At 36.5% G+C, this 16,993-nt stretch overlaps 1 protein-coding gene across 2 annotated transcripts in view; it reads right to left on the bottom strand.

The window, feature by feature from the left end:
• Positions 1-3,987: 3,987 nt before the first annotated feature.
• The window catches only part of LOC106081392 (transmembrane protein 65), a 110,984-nt gene continuing 97,978 nt past the window's right edge, over positions 3,988-16,993 (bottom strand). Inside the window, exons 2-6 of one of the 2 annotated variants that reach the window (XM_013243304.2) lie at positions 8,079-8,204; positions 7,767-7,808; positions 7,633-7,700; positions 4,507-4,710; positions 3,988-4,440 (exon numbers count right to left, since the gene is read on the bottom strand). In XM_013243304.2, coding sequence (XP_013098758.2) covers positions 4,285-4,440; positions 4,507-4,710; positions 7,633-7,700; positions 7,767-7,808; positions 8,079-8,204 — 596 coding nt within the window. In that variant the 3' untranslated portion in view covers positions 3,988-4,284. The remainder of the gene's footprint in view (positions 4,441-4,506; positions 4,711-7,632; positions 7,701-7,766; positions 7,809-8,078; positions 8,205-16,993) is intronic. The other variant, XM_013243305.2, reaches the window with a different exon arrangement.

The following is a 16,993-nucleotide window of genomic DNA, read 5'->3' as shown; positions in this document are numbered from 1 at the left end:
TTCCAGGGTTGCCAAATGTTGTTGTTGTTCGTTTCAATTTGGCTCTGTTGCAACATTCTCTCTTAGAATTATGATATATAGCAGTCTAAAACTAATAAAGTAATAAAATTTATTATTGGTGCTTGTTCCTTAAAACATCAACTAATCATTTATTGGCTACGGAACGTTGTTTTTTCTTTCAAATTATTATTTATAATGGCATTATACACATAAACATTTTCTTTAAGTTTTTCTTTTAATTCAGTTTTTCTACAATAAATAGCAATAGGTACATCAGTTTTGTTTTTAGGTATTCATTTTGGAAGATCTTTAGTTTGAAATGGGGAAGAAAATAAATATTTTAAGATGTGTTTTTTTTTTAAAGTGCACTTGGACAGTAGAAAGATTTAAGGCGAAGATGATGAGTTTTTCAAAGGTGATTTTTTTCATAAAAAAGTAAGACTAAAATTTAAACAAAGATGTAAACAATCAAAAATTATTATTCCTAAAAATTTGGAAAAGTAAAATTTTTTGACGATTTTTTATATTTCTAGTAAAACGATTGCGACATGTCCAGTTTTTCCGAAAACACAGGAGATCATTTGCTTGAAAGTGCTTTGTGCGCGAGCAACTTTTGTTGGATTTGGTTCACCTTGAAACATCCATACAGTCAACTGCTGCTGCGTAAATTCACGATTCATCACCTGTCGCGATGTCATGTTTCCAAGCACCGCGATCGTATTTTTGGAGCATTTCTTTTGACCAATCGACACTAGCGATTCACAAATTATGTGGGATCTAACGTGAACAAATTTTTTTTAATGTCAAATGTTCATGCACTATTGAATTACGTGGACCAGTGTAATGCCTTATGTTGTCTCAATCTCACTATAGGTTACATGACGATCTTGCAATATCAGTTGGTGCACAGCATCAATGGTTTTTGGAACAACTGATTTTGGATGACCTTCATGAAATTCGTCTAAATTCACCATACCATCGATAAACACTGGTACTTGAAGGAGCTTCATAGCTAAAAATTGAATAAGTTCATCGATGCACTGTTGTTGAATTAATCCACGAATTAATCCAATCTGTGTGGTGTTCTTTGCTGTCACGAGAAGCTAAGCTGCGGGCTACTGGGCGCGTCCACAGGTTGCAGATAGTGGAATGCTCCAAACGGAGTAGATGCAACAATAGTCCTATTATGCTTGATATGACAAGGCGAGTTATTGGCGCCTTTAAATAACCAATGGCCAACATTTTCCCGCGGCGATCGATCCTTTGGACCAGAACGAGCTTGCTCACATACAGGAGCTTGACGATGATCTCCACCTCCACATGAAAATGTGGTTACAACAACATTGATTTAGGTCATCGGGGATTGCAAATGTAGGTTCAGGTTTGGATATAGCTCCCATATAAACCGATTTCTCGATTTGACTTCTTGTGACCCTACAAGCCGCGATTTGGCTAAAATTTTTCACGGAGTGTTCTGTTATCATCAAAATCGGTTACTATAAAAGTGTTCAGACACGGCTGAGGACAGTTGTAAGATACACAGGCAGATCCAGATTCTTCAGCATTAGTGTAGAAAATCCGTCTGGGACCACAGGCTTGCTAGACTTGGCGCCACGGATGGCATTCGTACCTTCGTGCACGGTAAATTATGATGGCTGTCCAACGGCACTGAGATCATCGATACGACGAGTGGCTACCCTTCTAGCCTTGTCTCTCTCGTGTCAATAAATTGACGTTTATCTAAGGAAAATACCTCACAAGTATCGCCAGCATTTTTATACCCTCCACCATAAGACGGGGGGTATACTAATATCGTCATTCGTCTGAGACCCCATAAAGTATATATATTCTTGATCGTCGCATCATTTTATGTCGATCTACCCATGTCCTTCCGTCTGTCCGTCCGTCCGTCTGTCTGTCGAAAGCACGCTAACTTCCGAAGGAGTAAAGCTAGCCGCTTGAAATTTTGCACAAATACTTCTTATAAGTGTAGGTCGGTTGGTATTGTAAATGGGCCATATCGGTCCATGTTTTGATATAGCTCCATATAAACCGATCTTGGGTCTTGACTTCTTGAGCCTCTAGAGTGCGCAATTCTTATCCGATTGGAATGAAATTTTGCACGACGTGTTTTGTTATGATATCCAACAACTGTGCCAAGTATGGTTCAAATCGGTTCATAACCTGATATAGCTGCCATATAAACCGATCTGGGATCTTGACTTCTTGAATCGGCCTATAGCCCGATACAGCTCCCATATAAATCGATCTCTCTATTTTACTTCTGGAGCCCCCAAAGGTCGCAATTCTTATTCGAATTGGCTGACATTTTACACAGGTCTCCAACATGTAATAATATGAACATAGCAGAGCAAATCTTTTCTTATATCCTTTTTTTCCTAAGAAGAGATGCCGGGGAAGAACTCGGCAAATGCGATCCATGGTGGAGGGTATGTAAGATTCGGCCCGGCCGAACTTAGCACGCTTTTACTTGTTTATTTTAAAACAATTATTTTCCTTAGCAAGCAAATGAAAAACAAACCAACATCAGCTGTTGATCTGCAAATTTTCAGTGGAAGTCGTTCGCGTACTTTTGCTTACAAATTTTTTAAAGAGAATAGAATGGGTCTTACTCTCCTGCACTTTTTTATTGGATAAGCGCGCGAACAGACCTATTAAGATGTCAGATTTATGTTCGCGTTCTCTTTGTTGCTATCTTTTTTCTCGCATATTATCTGTTCATGCACGCACACGTATACACACGCATACAAATTTGTTTGCGTGTGTTTGCAAAACGACGATCAGCTTGATTGTACAAATGAGATCACTTTTAATTGTTTCGCCATGGATGCCAACGTGCATATAGTAACCAGTGACTTAAAACATCACTTTTCAGACGCTCCAGCAATGTTTAAGCATCCTACAATCTTAACAATCTGAGACAACTCAAGTTGCAGGGTTGCTCAAGCTTGGATAGATATACTAAACTCATGAATAGAAAAGGGAAAGTTTAACACTTAATGAAATTATCAAACAGAGTAAGACATGCTTAAATGGGGTGGTGAAATGAATCTTCTTACATGATTTTGAATAGATTTGAAATGAAGGGCAACTCGGGGTCTTTAAATGGTTTGTGCTCAAATTTCAAAACTGCAAAATAAAAAAAAAAAAAAAATTATTAAGGAACTATGAACACATAAAGATTTCGGGCCCGATGTGTTGTTGTTGTTGTAGCCGTTTGTTGTGTTCTATCTTTCGTCTGCGAGTGTTACTTATTAAAGGTGATAGGTAACTTGCAGAAAACTTAAAATTCAATAAAAATTCAAAAACGACAAGAATTTTAAGTGCAAAAATAAAATAAAATTTAATACATTACTTTCCATTAAATGATAATGATATTTTTCAATTCACTTACATTTCTTCACAACAAAATATTTGGACATTTTGTCCTGAGTAGTTGGTTAAAAAAAAACGAATTTAACATCTATGCTTTTTAAACTACAAACTCACAACTCAAGAGGGCTAAAACTACAATTCTCCTAAATTTAAGTGTAGCGGCTGCATTTTAAAGAAGTAGGTGGTGGTGGCAGTTGGTTTTTAGTAAAAACTAAAATGGACGGTTTAACTAGTGTAGGAAGAGAAATCATGGAAAAGACAGCTGAGATAAACTATACTTTAAATAAAAGAGAGAGAGAGAGAGAGTGAAAGGAAAATTTGTTTCATTTTAGGGATAAATCTCTATACTGCGAGATTTTAATCCATAGGTACTTTAAGTGTGAAACTTTCAGAGTTTAGTTTGTTTTGTATCGTTTTAGTTTTTTTTTTTTTTTGTTTTCAATACAATAAATTTTCATAGAAAATGTTTAGGCAAAAGTAAAAGATTTGTTTGTTAGTATAAAGTCAGTAATTTGTTTATTTTTTGTTATTTAGTTTTTTGTTGTTGTTTAAATCAAAACTAAAAATAATAATAAAATTAAGCTGTTTAAAAAAAAAAATATTGTATTCAAAATATAATACAAACAAAATATATAGAGACATTGTCTGTTTTCTCGTTTTTCGTTTTCTACTGCTTAATAAACGGAGGTAGTGTTAAACAAATATAATATCTATATTAATAAATTCCTGGTATTTTCTTTTCAATAATTTAATAATAGACTTTGAATATCCTAAGAAAAAAGAAGAAATTATAAAAGAATTGAACAATCTACATAAGACTCAAGAGGAAAATAATTTAATATCAACTTTTTTTTCACGTTTTTTGGTTTTTGTTCAACTTTCTTGAGCTTAAGGTATTGCATTGACAGTCGTCTCTAGTTGTTTTTGTTCAAGTTTTTTTCTTTCCTCTTCCTCTTTGCGTTCATCTTCAATGGCCTTGCGATCCATAAAAAGTAGCGGGAACATACCTACTAAGCAACCAACAGTTATGCCAATAATGCGACCCTGTGAGAAAAGAGAGAGAGCGAGTGAGAATGTAAACAAATAAATTAACCGTTATTTTTCATTTACATAGTTGGCAGCTCTACGACTAGATTTCATTTCCAATTGCACTGGTGTTAGATCGGGTGGCCTCAAGCCCAATATTTCACAACCTCGTTCCACATAGTAGGCTGAGCCAATGCCTAATACATCACTAATGGTATTGCCCAAACCAGCTGCCGCCATGGTGGATATGCACATAAAGGTACCGAATATATACTCGATATAATCGCCCTGCAAGAAAAAAAAAAAAAAAATAACAGAAAAAAAGAGATACATTAATTTAACTAACAAAGAACATCTGGATGTACATTAGAGTGTCTCAAAAAGCAACAGGTATTGAAGCGCATACCCTCCATTTTTTTGGTTTTAATCCCAATAAGCAATATACGAAATATAATGGGTATCGGTTAACGATAACCCGTGCCGCCAAGACGTTCAAAGTTGGATGTAGTGCTTGCTAAGGAATCTCGTTGAGTTTTTAGGTCCAGGCATGAAATTGGTAAACTAAGTATACATTTCTATGGAATTTATTACAAAATCACAAACTGTACTCTGCACCACCACTGTGCAAATGCAAAATGCAAATGCACCACCACTGTGCAAATGCAAAATGCAAATGCACCACCACTGTGGCTATTATTAAATATGCAGTTGGACTAAGAAATTTCTGGTGATTCGGCTTTGTCATGTCCATCAGTCCGCATATCTTTTCTGCGCTGATAGTCCATCTGTCGCTTTTTTATACCCATCACCATGAGACTATATATAGTCATTCCGTTTGTAACACTTCGAAATATTGTTCTAGACCCCATAAAGTATATATATTCTTGATCGTCTCACCGTTCTGAGTCGATCTAGCCATATCCGTCCGTCCGTCTGTCGAAGTCACGATAGCAGTCGAACGCGAAAAACTAGCCGCTTGAAATTTTGCACAGATACTTCTCATTGATGTAAATCGTTGCGGATTGCAAATGGGCCATATCGGTTCAGATATTTTGATATAGCTCCCATATAAACCGATCCCTTGATTTGATTTCTTGAGCCCCTGGAAGCCTCACTTTCCATCCTATTTTGCTGAAATATCGCATATAGTGTTTTGTTATGACTCTCAAGAACTGTACCTAGTACGGTACAATTCGGTCAAGATTTGACTTCTTGAGCCCTTACAAGCCGCCGTTTTTATCCGATTTCGCTAAAATTATGGTAGTTTTGGTACTACGAAATGGTGGTTTTGGTACCCATTCCCAAAGGAAAGGGTAGTTTAGGCCCATTTTCCCAAAAAGAAGGGCAGTTTAAGTACCCTTTCCCAAAGGAAAGGGTAGTTTAAGTAACCTTTTCCAAAGGAAGGGGTAGTTTTAGTATTCTTTCCCAAAGGAAAGGGTATTTTTAGTACTCTTTGTCAAAGGAAATGGTAGTTTCAGTACCCTTTCCCAACGGAAAGAGTAGTTTTAGTACGCTTTCCCATAGGAAAGGGTAGTTTTTGTGCCCTTTCCCAACGTAAAGAGTAGTTTTAGTACGCTTTCCCAAAGGGAAGGGTAGTTTTAGTGCCTTTTCCCAAAGGAAAGGGTAATTTTAGCACCCATTCCCAACGAAAAGGGTAATTTTAGCACCCATTCCCAACGGAAAGGGTAATTTAAACACCCTTTTCCCAAAGGAAGGGGCAGTTTTAAGACCTTTTCCCAAAGGAAAGGCTAGTTTCCCAAAGTGAAGGCTAGTTTTATTACCCTTTCCCAAGGGAAAGGGTAGTTTAAGTAACCTTTTCCAAAGGAAGGGGTAGTTTAAGTAGCCTTTTCCGGAGGAAAGGGCAGTTTTAGTACCCTTTCTAAAAGGAAGGGGTAGTGTTGGTACCCTTTCGAAAGGCAAGGGTGGTTTTAGTACCATTTCCCAAAGGAAAGTAGTTTTAGTACCCTTTCCTGAAGGAAAGGATAATTTTAGTATCCTCTTTTCCCAAAGGAAAGGACAGTTTTATTACCTTTCTCCAAAGAAAATGGTAATTTTAGTACCCTTTCCCAAAGGAAAGGGTAGTTTTTGTGCCCATTCCCAACGGAAAGAGTAGTTTTAGTACGCTTTCCCAAAGGGAAGGGTAGTTTTAGTACCGTTTCCCAAAGGAAAGGGTAGTTTTAGTACTCTTCCTAAAGGAAAAAGTAGTTTTGATACCCTTTCCCAACGGAAAGAGTAGTTTTACTACGCTTTCCTTTGGGTTTTAGTAGCCTTTCCTGAAGGAAAGGATAATTTTAGTATCCTTTCCCAAAGAAAAGGGTGTTTTAGTACCCTTTCCCAAAGGAAAGGGTAGTTTGAGAAATCTTTTCCAAAGGAAAGAGAATTTTTAGTTTCCTTTCCCAAACGAACGTTTAGTTTTAGTACCCTTTCCCAAAGGAAGGGGTAGTGCTGGTACCCTTCCCAAAGGAAAGGGTAGTGCTGGTACCCTTCCCAAAGGAAAGGGTAGTTTAAGTACCCTTTCCCAAAGGAAATGGAGGTTGTAGTACCCTTTCCCAAAGCAAAGGGTAGTTTTAGTACTCTTTCCGAAAGGAAGGGGCAGTGTTGGTGCCCTTCCCAAAGGAAAGGGTAGTTTTAATACCCTTTCCCAAAGGAAAGGGAGATTTTAGTACACTTTCCCAAGCAAATGGTAGTTTTAGTACTCTTTCTGAAAGGAAGGGATGGTGTTGGTACCCTTTCCCAAAGGAAAGGGTAGCTTTAGTACCCTTTCCTAAAGTAAAGGATAGTTTTAGTACTCTTTCCTGACGGAAAGTATAATTTTAGTACCCTTCCCCAAAGAAAAGGGTGTTTTAGTACCCTTTCCCAAAGAAAAGGGAGTTTTAGTACTCTTTCCCAAAGAAAAGTTAGTTTGAGTACCCTTTCTTAAAGAAAAGGGTACTTGAAGGAAAGAGAATTTTTAGTTTTCTTTCCCAAAGGAAATGGTAGTTTTAGTATCCTTCTCCAAAGGAAATGGTAGTTTTAGTACCCTTTCCCAAAGGAGGGGTAGTGTTGGTACCCTCTCCCAAAGGAATGGGTAGTTTTAGTACCCTTTCCCAAACGAAAGGATAGTTTTAGTACCCTTTCCCAAATGAAAGCTTAGTTTTAGTATCGTTTCTTAAAGAAACGGTAGTTTTAGTACCCTTTCTTAGAGGAAAGGGTAATAATTTTTAAACTTACAGCAATAATCATAGTAAAATTATCCAGAAACCCAAAGGCCACAAACGGCACAGCGTTCACCATGAAAACTGAAAAAAAAATAAGTTTTAAAATTGTATAACAAAAATACAGAGATTAATAAAAAAAAAACTTACTCTTCCACAGATCTGAACTTGAGGGACTGACAGCCTTTTCCGCTATAACAAATAAATTAAAATAAATTGAAAAAAGGAAAATATATTAGTTTCAGTTACAATAATGAAATAAAGCAATAGCAAATAAATTACAGCTATAATTCTTAATATAAAGCCCCAATTAGTATACCAAATTGTTAAATATTTACAAAAATTTGTTTAGTCATCTAAGGTTTTAGTAAGTGTTAGCTTCAATTTTACAAATATATGTATATGATAGTATGTGTAAGTATATATTGGTTATTGTTTTAAAAATTAGTTTTTTCTTTTTACCAGCTTTCTTTTTCAGCCAATCATCTGGAAAGGCACAAAATGATCCGGTGGGATCGACCTCACCCAATGCGGGCACTTTGGAGAGGCGACCGAAACGTGTACGCCATTGCGTTGCCGCTAGTTTTCCTTTGGTGGGTTGAACACAATTTCATAGAGAGTTTGTTTGTTGCCAAAATTTGCAAGGAATTGGTGTTGGGTGTGTGCAGGAGGAAGTTTTTTTTTAAGTGTTTTAAGGTGTTGCCAGAAGAAAAATTATGTAATTGGAAAAAGTTTACATGAAAATAGAAGAAAAGTTTACAAAAAAATTATAAAAAATAAATAACAATAATTTAATGGACTTAAATAAAGTAAGTGGTAGGCTTAACTTAAAAATAGATATTAAAAAATAGGTCTTTAAAACTTACGGAGTTATCAAATGGTGATGTTGCATGAGAACTTCATGATTATGTGGATGATATTTTTTTACATTATTTTTTTTTTTTTAAAGAAAAATTAAAAAAATTGGGTTATGAATCGCAGCATGATTAAGAGTTAATTATAAAATGTTTTGAAAAAATCAATAATGAATGAGATTAGGTTTAAAGGTAGGTAAGCATGTGCAATTGTTTCAATATCATGGGTATTAAGACATATCGGAGAGTGTGCACAGAATATTTTTGAAAACTGTCTCTATATATGCAGCCTAACCAGAGTGAGGGCAAAATAACAAATGGCAGCAGAAGCCTATGGACGGCCGTCGAAGCAAGTCAAACAAATTCATACTTTCAAATCCTCCTAAGATTAAATTCGATATATCCGTTATTTAAAGTAGTTATATCGATGTAGTGTTATTTTTCTTAATATATTTAACAAATATTTTTTACAAAAATTAAAACTAATTTTTTACAAAATTGAACTGTAGAAAATTATATGCTATGGTTTATTGTTATACCCTCCACCTTAAGATGGGGGGTATACTAATTTCGTCATTCTGTTTGTAACTACTCGAAATATTCGTCTGAGACCCCATAAAGTATATATATTCTTGATCGTCGTGAAATTTTATGTCGATCTAGCCATGTCCGTCCGTCCGTCCGTCCGTCCGTCTGTCTGTCGAAAGCACGCTAACTTCCGAAGGAGTAAAGCTAGCCGCTTGAAATTTTGCACAAATACTTCTTATTAGTGTAGGTCGGTTGGTATTGTAAATGGGCCATATCGGTCCATGTTTTGATATAGCTGCCATATAAACCGATCTTGGGTCTTGACTTCTTGAGCCTCTAGAGTGCGCAATTCTTATCCGATTGGGATGAAATTTTGCACGGCGTGTTTCGTTATGATATCCAACAACTGTGATAAGTATGGTTTAAATCGCTTTATAACCTGATATAGCTGCCATATAAACCGATCTTGGGTCTTGACTTCTTGAGCCTCTAGAGTGCGCAATTCTTATCCGATTGGAATGAAATTTTGCATGACGTGTTTTGTCATGACTTCCACAAACTGTGCTTAGCATGGTTTAAATGGGTACATAACCTGATATAGCTGCCATATAAACCGATCTGATATCTTGACTTTTTAGGTCTCTAGAGGGCGCAATTCCTATACGATTTGGCTGAAATTTTGCATGAAGTGGTTTGTTATGACTTCCAACAATTGTGCCGAGTATGCTTCAAATCGGTTCGTAACCTGATATAGCTGCCATATAAACCGATCTGAAATCTTGAATTCTTAAGTCTCTACAGGCCGCAATTCTTATCCGATGTTGCTGAAATTTTGTACAACGGCTTGTTCCCTGACCTTCAACATACACGTCTATTTTGGTCTTAATCGATCTATAGCCTGATACAACTCCCATACAAAATCGATCTCCCGATTATGCTTCCTGAGCCCCTACAAGGCGCAATTCTCATTCGAATGGACTGAAATATTACCCAATGCCTACTACTATGGTCTTCAACATTCAATTCACTTATGGTCCGAATCGGACTATAACTTGATATATCTTCAATAGCATAGTAATTCTTATCTATTATTCCTTGTTTGCCTAAAAAGAGATACCGCACAAAGAACTCGATTAATTCGATTCGACCCTGCCGAATTAGCATGTTCTTACTTGTTTTTCCTAATTTTTTAAAAGTTTTTTATTTTTAATTTTTTTAATGCGCTATGCTTTTACTGCAATATCTTGTTTTTTTGGTTTCTTTTATTTTAAATAAAAAAATTTTATATTTTTTTCAACTTTTTATTTTTGTTTCAATATTTTTTTTTCGATTTTTTTCTTAATTTTTTTTATTTTTTAAATTTTTAAGACATGCAAAATTTTGTTATTTAAGTTTTTTTTTTTAATTTTTATATATGTTTTTATTTTTTTTTAATTTTTTTTAATATTTTCTATGCAAAATAATGTCCTATAATCCTCCGTCCGTCCTTCCTCCGTCCGTCCTTCCTCCGTCCATCCTTCCTCCGTCCGTCCTTCCTCCGCCCGTCCTTCCTCCGCCCGTCCTTCCTCCGTCCGTCCTTCCTCCGTCCGTCCTTCCTCCGTCCGTCCTTCCTCCGTCCGTCCTTCCTCCGTCCGTCCTTCCTCCGTCCGTCCTTCCTCCGTCCGTCCTTCCTCCGTCCGTCCTTCCTCCGTCCGTCCTTCCTCCGTCCGTCCTTCCTCCGTCCGTCCTTCCTCCGTCCGTCCTTCCTCCGTCCGTCCTTCCTCCGTCCGTCCTTCCTCCGTCCGTCCTTCCTCCGTCCGTCCTTCCTCCGTCCGTCCTTCCTCCGTCCGTCCTTCCTCCGTCCGTCCTTCCTCCGTCCGTCCTTCCTCCGTCCGTCCTTCCTCCGTCCGTCCTTCCTCCGTCCGTCCTTCCTCCGTCCGTCCTTCCTCCGTCCGTCCTTCCTCCGTCCGTCCTTCCTCCGTCCGTCCTTCCTCCGTCCGTCCTTCCTCCGTCCGTCCTTCCTCCGTCCGTTCTTCCTCCGTCCGTCCTTCCTCCGTCCGTCCTTCCTCCGTCCGTCCTTCCTCCGTCCGTCCGTCCTTCCTCCGTCCGTCCTTCCTCCGTCCGTCCTTCCTCCGTCCGTCCTTCCTCCGTCCGTCCTTCCTCCGTCCGTCCTTCCTCCGTCCGTCCTTCCTCCGTCCTTCCTTCCTCCGTCCTTCCTTCCTCCGTCCAAATTCTATTATTTATTTAGAGAATTTTTTGGAAGTAGATTTTTATTTTAATTTTAAAGAAAATATTTTTTTTTTGTTAAATTTTTTAAAAATCTTTGAAAAAAAAATCAATTCATGATTCAAACGTCTCACTACCAAAAAATGTTCAATTTTTTTTTAATTCGGAGTTTTTAAAACTTTGTTTAGATACTTCATGAGTATCGTATAAGAATAAATAACCAATGATTGAAACCTCATACTCTCTCTCTGGAGCACCCGAAGAGGTGTTTTGTGTGGGAGATTCAGTGTTTTGTGTGCGAGATTCAGATCTGAAGTCCATATTATAATGGAACTCTACCAATGTGGCTGACGTTTTGGGAAAGAAAGAAGACTCCTTACGTTTATGAAATCTCCTTTGGGTGGCTGATGAATATTGCTACAATGATGAATATTGCTACATTTTTTTTTCGGTGTATGGAATACATTTTTCTTTTATTCATGTTAAATTAAATTATTAAATTAATTATTAAATTATTATTAATTAAATTAATTAATTAAATTAATTATTAAATTATTATTATTAAATAGAAAAAAAGTTATTACATTTTTTTTTGGTAGCGGCTTTCATCAGCCACCCTGTATGAGTATTCTGTGAAAATTTGCCCCTTTGCTTTACCTTAGTGTTGTTGTATTTTCATCAATTATAATTCTCTGTGTCATAATGTGCTCATTGTTCTTTCGCTCTGTGCTGGTGAGAAACCATATGTGTACATAATAGTGTTGTCAATTAAGTAGAATTTTTATTGGCAACACATGTTAATTTAGAACTACAGAACAACAGTACAAGTGGTAGTTTAATTATTTGGCATATGTTGTATGGCTTTAATACAACTGTACTCATTCCAATAGTATTTGCATTGAATAATCTCTCGGTAAGTGGCATTGTATTAAACCAAACAATACACACAAGGACACACACACATTGAAAAAAACTCATATAAACTGCAGGTTGAATATGTATCGAGTCGGCATATTAAATGAATGGCAGTTTACTTTATTAAAAATTCATTAAAAAATATACCATATTGTTGTGTATGAGAGGTAATAATAAATATTTGTAGAGATTATACATACAAGACAGATTATACATACATTCATCAGGTGTATAAGGATTAATACCCGGTTATGTTTATGATATGTGTAATCCACAAAAAGAGGTGAAAATTTCAATTAAGTTTAATGATTTGCAAATATTTTAAATTCTAAAGAAACACAAACATTTCAATTTAAGTTTATTCAAATTTTATAACATAGTGCATTTGTTTGTTACACCCTGAAGGAAGGGAAAGAGACTCATTAATAAGTAACCCGATCGACTCAGAATCACTTTCTGATTGGCTTAAGAAGTCAAATCGGGAGATCGGTTTATATGGAAGCTATATCAGGTTGAAGACCGATTTGTACCGTATTTGACAAAGTTGTTGAAAGTCATAAGAGAGCACTATGTGTAAAATGTCAGCCAAATTGTACAAAAATTGCGGCTTCAAGGGCCTTAAGAAGTCAAATTTGGATATCGTTTTATATGGCAGCTATATTAGGTTATAGACCGATTTGGACTTTACTAAGTTCAGTTGTTGGAAGTCATAACAGAATACTATGTTCAAAATTTCAGCCAAATCGGATTAAAATTGGGGCTTCCAGGGGCTCAAGAAGTCAAATCGGGGGATCGGTTAATATGGGAACTATATCAGGTTCTATACCGATTTAGATCGTATTTGGCACAGTTGTTGGAAGTCATAACAAAACACTACATGCAAAATTGTAGTCAAATCGGACAAAAGTTGCGGCTTGTAAGGGCTCAAGAAGTCAAATCGGGGGATCGGTTCATATGGGAGCTATATCAGGTTATAGACCGATTTGGACCGTATTTGGCGCAGATGTTGGAAGTCATAACAGAAAACTACATGCAAAATTTCAGCCAACTCGAACAAAAATTGCGGCTTCCAGGGGCTCAAGAAGTCAAATTGGGGGATCGGTTTATATGGGAGCTATATTAGGTTATAGATCGATTTGGACTTTACTGAGTACAGTTGTTGAAATTCATAAGAGAACGCTATGTCCAAAATTTTATCCAAATCGGACAAAAATTGAGGCTTCCATGGGCTGAAGAAGTCAAACCGGGAGATCGGTTTATATGGAAGCTTTATGAGGTTATATACCGATTTGGGCCGTACTTGGCACAGTTATTAGAAGTCTTAACAGAACACTATGTGCAAAATTTCAGCCAAATCGGACAAAAATTGCGGCTTGTAAGGACTCAAGAAGTCAAATCGGGAGATCGGTTTATATGGGAGCTATATTAAGTTATAGACCGATTTAGACAGTACTTGGCACAGTTATTGAAAGTCATAACGGAACCCTACATAAAAAATTTCAGCCAAATCGGACAAAAATTGCGGCTCCCAGGGGCTCTAGAAGTCAAATCGGGGGATCGGTTTATATGGGAGCTATATCAGGTTCTATACCGATTTGGACCGTACTTGGCACATTTATTGGAAGTCATAACAGAACATTACATACAAAATTTCAGCCAAATCGGACAAAAATTGCGGCTTATAAGTGCTCAAGAAGTCAAATCGGCAGATCGGTTTATATGGGAGCTATATCTAAATTTGAACCGATTTGGCACATTTACAATACGATCTACATCGATGTTAAGTATCTGTGCAAAATTTCAAGCGACTAGCTTTAGGCGTTCGACCTGTATCATGATTTCGACAGACGGAGATGGCTAGATCGACTCAGAACGTCGAGACGAGCAAGAATATATATACTATATGGGGTCTTAGGCGAATATTTCGAGGTGTTACAAATGACTATGAATAACTAGATTAGTATAGCCCCATCCTATGGTGGTGGGTATACAAATATCTTACATTAACAATAGCAAAAAAAAACCTTGAAATAGGGGTGCGTATGATTCATACTAATTATTGACTATACTCATGCGACCGGGTGTACTCATACATCATCATCATCATCATTTTTTCGCAATGGTTTTACAGTGAAATGGTGAATGGTGTAGCAGTGGGAAATATTAATCTTGACCTTGGGTGTTTTTTCTGCATATAAAGGCAAAGATTTATATGCAGAAACAGTTAGCTCATGCGGTATCTTTCCTTGATGACAGGGCAAGCAAACTAAGTTGTTATAAAGGCATGTACAATTCTTTTTCAAGTTGGCTCATTACTGATACAGTTCAAACTAATAAATGTGTTACAGCTAACCTGACTTCTATTGCCACAACTCGGTTTAGGGATATATGACAGTCATACATACCGAAAATCAGCATACGAATATCGTGATGAAGGATTTTCCCTTTGATGAAGGGTTAAAAATAAACCCAGAAACGCATGATCCTCGATTCCCTTGTCCGACTTTAATAAAATTTCATACATTTATTATTTAGAACATTTATATTGACGTAGTAGTTATTAATTCTTTTTTAACAAAAAAATTAAAAAAAATATTAATTTTAAATATTTTTGAAAAAAATTAAAAAAAATTCTTTTTGTTTCCTAACCCACTAAGCCAAAAAAAAACAAATCATTTTCTTAATATTTTATGACCATTTACCGAAGAAATGGATTTTAATGACTTTGAAATAAAAACGCATCTGCTGTCAAAAGTAGTGAGTGGGTTTGTCGCCATAAATTTTTATTTTTAATATAAAGGGTGATTTTTTAGCTATTATCTTTTTGGAAACACTGGTTCAAACAGCTCACGCACGTTTGTGTTTTGTTTCACTGTCAAACATCTTCAGTTTGGTCTATAATTTAACCATTAATCGTCTTACAAACGAACAACGCTTGCAAATTATCAAAATGCGTGCTCTGTTTAGAAAGTTCATCGCGCGCTTCTTCCATACAGCGACTAAGCTCATTTTTGGCTCAATGAGTACGCAAATAAGCAGAATTGTCGAATTTGGAGCAAAGATCAGCCAGAAGCGTTGCAAGAGCTACCAGTGCATCCAGAAAAAGACACAGTTTGGTGCGGTTTATGGGCTGGTGGCATCATTGGACCGTACTTCTTCAAAGATAATGCGAATCATAACGTAACTGTGAATGGTGAGCGCTACCGTGGGATAATATACAACTTTTTTGACCAAAATGCAAGATCTTGACTTGCATGGCATGTGGTTTCAATAAGACGGCGCCACATGCCACACAGCACGCGTAACAATGAATTTATTAATAGTCGAGTTCGATGAACATTTTATTTCACGTTCGGGAGCTGTCAATTGGCCGCCTAGATCGTGCGATTTAACGCCTTAAGACCAATTTTTGTGGGGCTATGTTAAAGCCCATGTCTATATAGACAAGCCCGCTTCAATAGACGCATTGGAAAACAACACTGAAGCATTTATTCGTAAGATACCGCTCGGAATGTTGGAAAGAGCATGCCAAATTGGACTTAGGGGATGGATTATTGAGGCGCAGTCACGGTATACCGAAATACCGCCCGGAATGTTGGAAAGAGCATGCCAAATTGGACTAAGGGGATGGATTATTGAGGCGCAGTCACGGTCAACACTTTCATGAAATAATCTCCAGATATTAAAATATATAGACCGTACTATCGGTTCAAACAAAGATTTCATGTATTTTTCTGAATTTTATGTGTTTTTTTTGAAAAAATTTAGCTCCTAAAAAACCCATGCAAAGGAACCAGACACTAAAAAGGGTTTCCAGAAATCCCATTCCTAAGAATTTTGAGAAAATTGTTGTTAAGTTTTGTGAGCTATAAAAATTGCCGACATTTGACATGCCAATTTTCCCCCCAACAACATGACTTTGTATGAGGGGAAAACATATTTTTTTAACAAGTTTCATACATTAAACCAACTTAAATATCTTAAGAATTTTTCTAAGACAGTTCTATTAGTGGGTACTTTTTACCCATTCCACGTTAATGAAGTGTTCATGGATAAAAGTGCATTAAAAATCTATTTGGTGCAATATTAAATTTATAGTACACCAGAACGTATAAATATTAATAATAGCTGTGCCACTGAACGTATAAGTAATAAAAATTTATAATATCAATCATACGGTTCAAATTTTTTAAAAATCTTTCTCAAATTGCCTTGAATCTCTCTCCTTTGGTAGAAATAACGTTCCGAAATGTATTTTCTTAAATTTAAATTTATTTCAAATTTATTATTTATATTTGCTTCAATAAACCAAAAATTTTTTTTTTATTTTGCTTTATCACGTTTTTTGCCATGTCAAGAATTTCACCGAGTATTTTTGCCACAGTTGATGTCATGTATTCCCCCATTGCCCATATTTGGTTTGGTTGAGTTTTTCAACAACACTTAAATGTGGTACAAGTTTTGTTGTCGGTTTGTTATCTTCTCTACGCAGTCAGCGGACCGTAGAAGTATTAAATGAGGATAGTTTCAAGTAAAGATGGGATATCCTGGTATATGTACATGGATGACAACTTGGCGAGTCATATAAAAATATTTACACGAAATTGTCATTAAATGCAAGGCAAGATTGTTTTAAGAGGACATAACAAAAGTACTTTATAATTTTATTTAAAGTTTGAGATTTATTCTTTAATGGCCATTAAGTCGGTAGAATTTTAAAGAATGTAAAAAAGAGTATCTTTTTAAATGGAGATTTTCTTTTTCGAGGTTACTTTTTAGAGCGTACAACAAGCCGATTGCTGGCTTAGGTGTAGGTCCATAGTGGTATGGGGCGGATTAATATACGCACCCTCTTTTCAACCTAATCTAAATGTT

Source organism: Stomoxys calcitrans, chromosome 3 (assembly GCF_963082655.1).
Source record: "Stomoxys calcitrans chromosome 3, idStoCalc2.1, whole genome shotgun sequence".
Lineage (NCBI taxonomy): Eukaryota > Metazoa > Arthropoda > Insecta > Diptera > Muscidae > Stomoxys > Stomoxys calcitrans.
The sequence above is the reverse complement of the archived record's forward strand: the minus strand, read 5'-3'. Positions and strand labels throughout refer to the sequence as shown.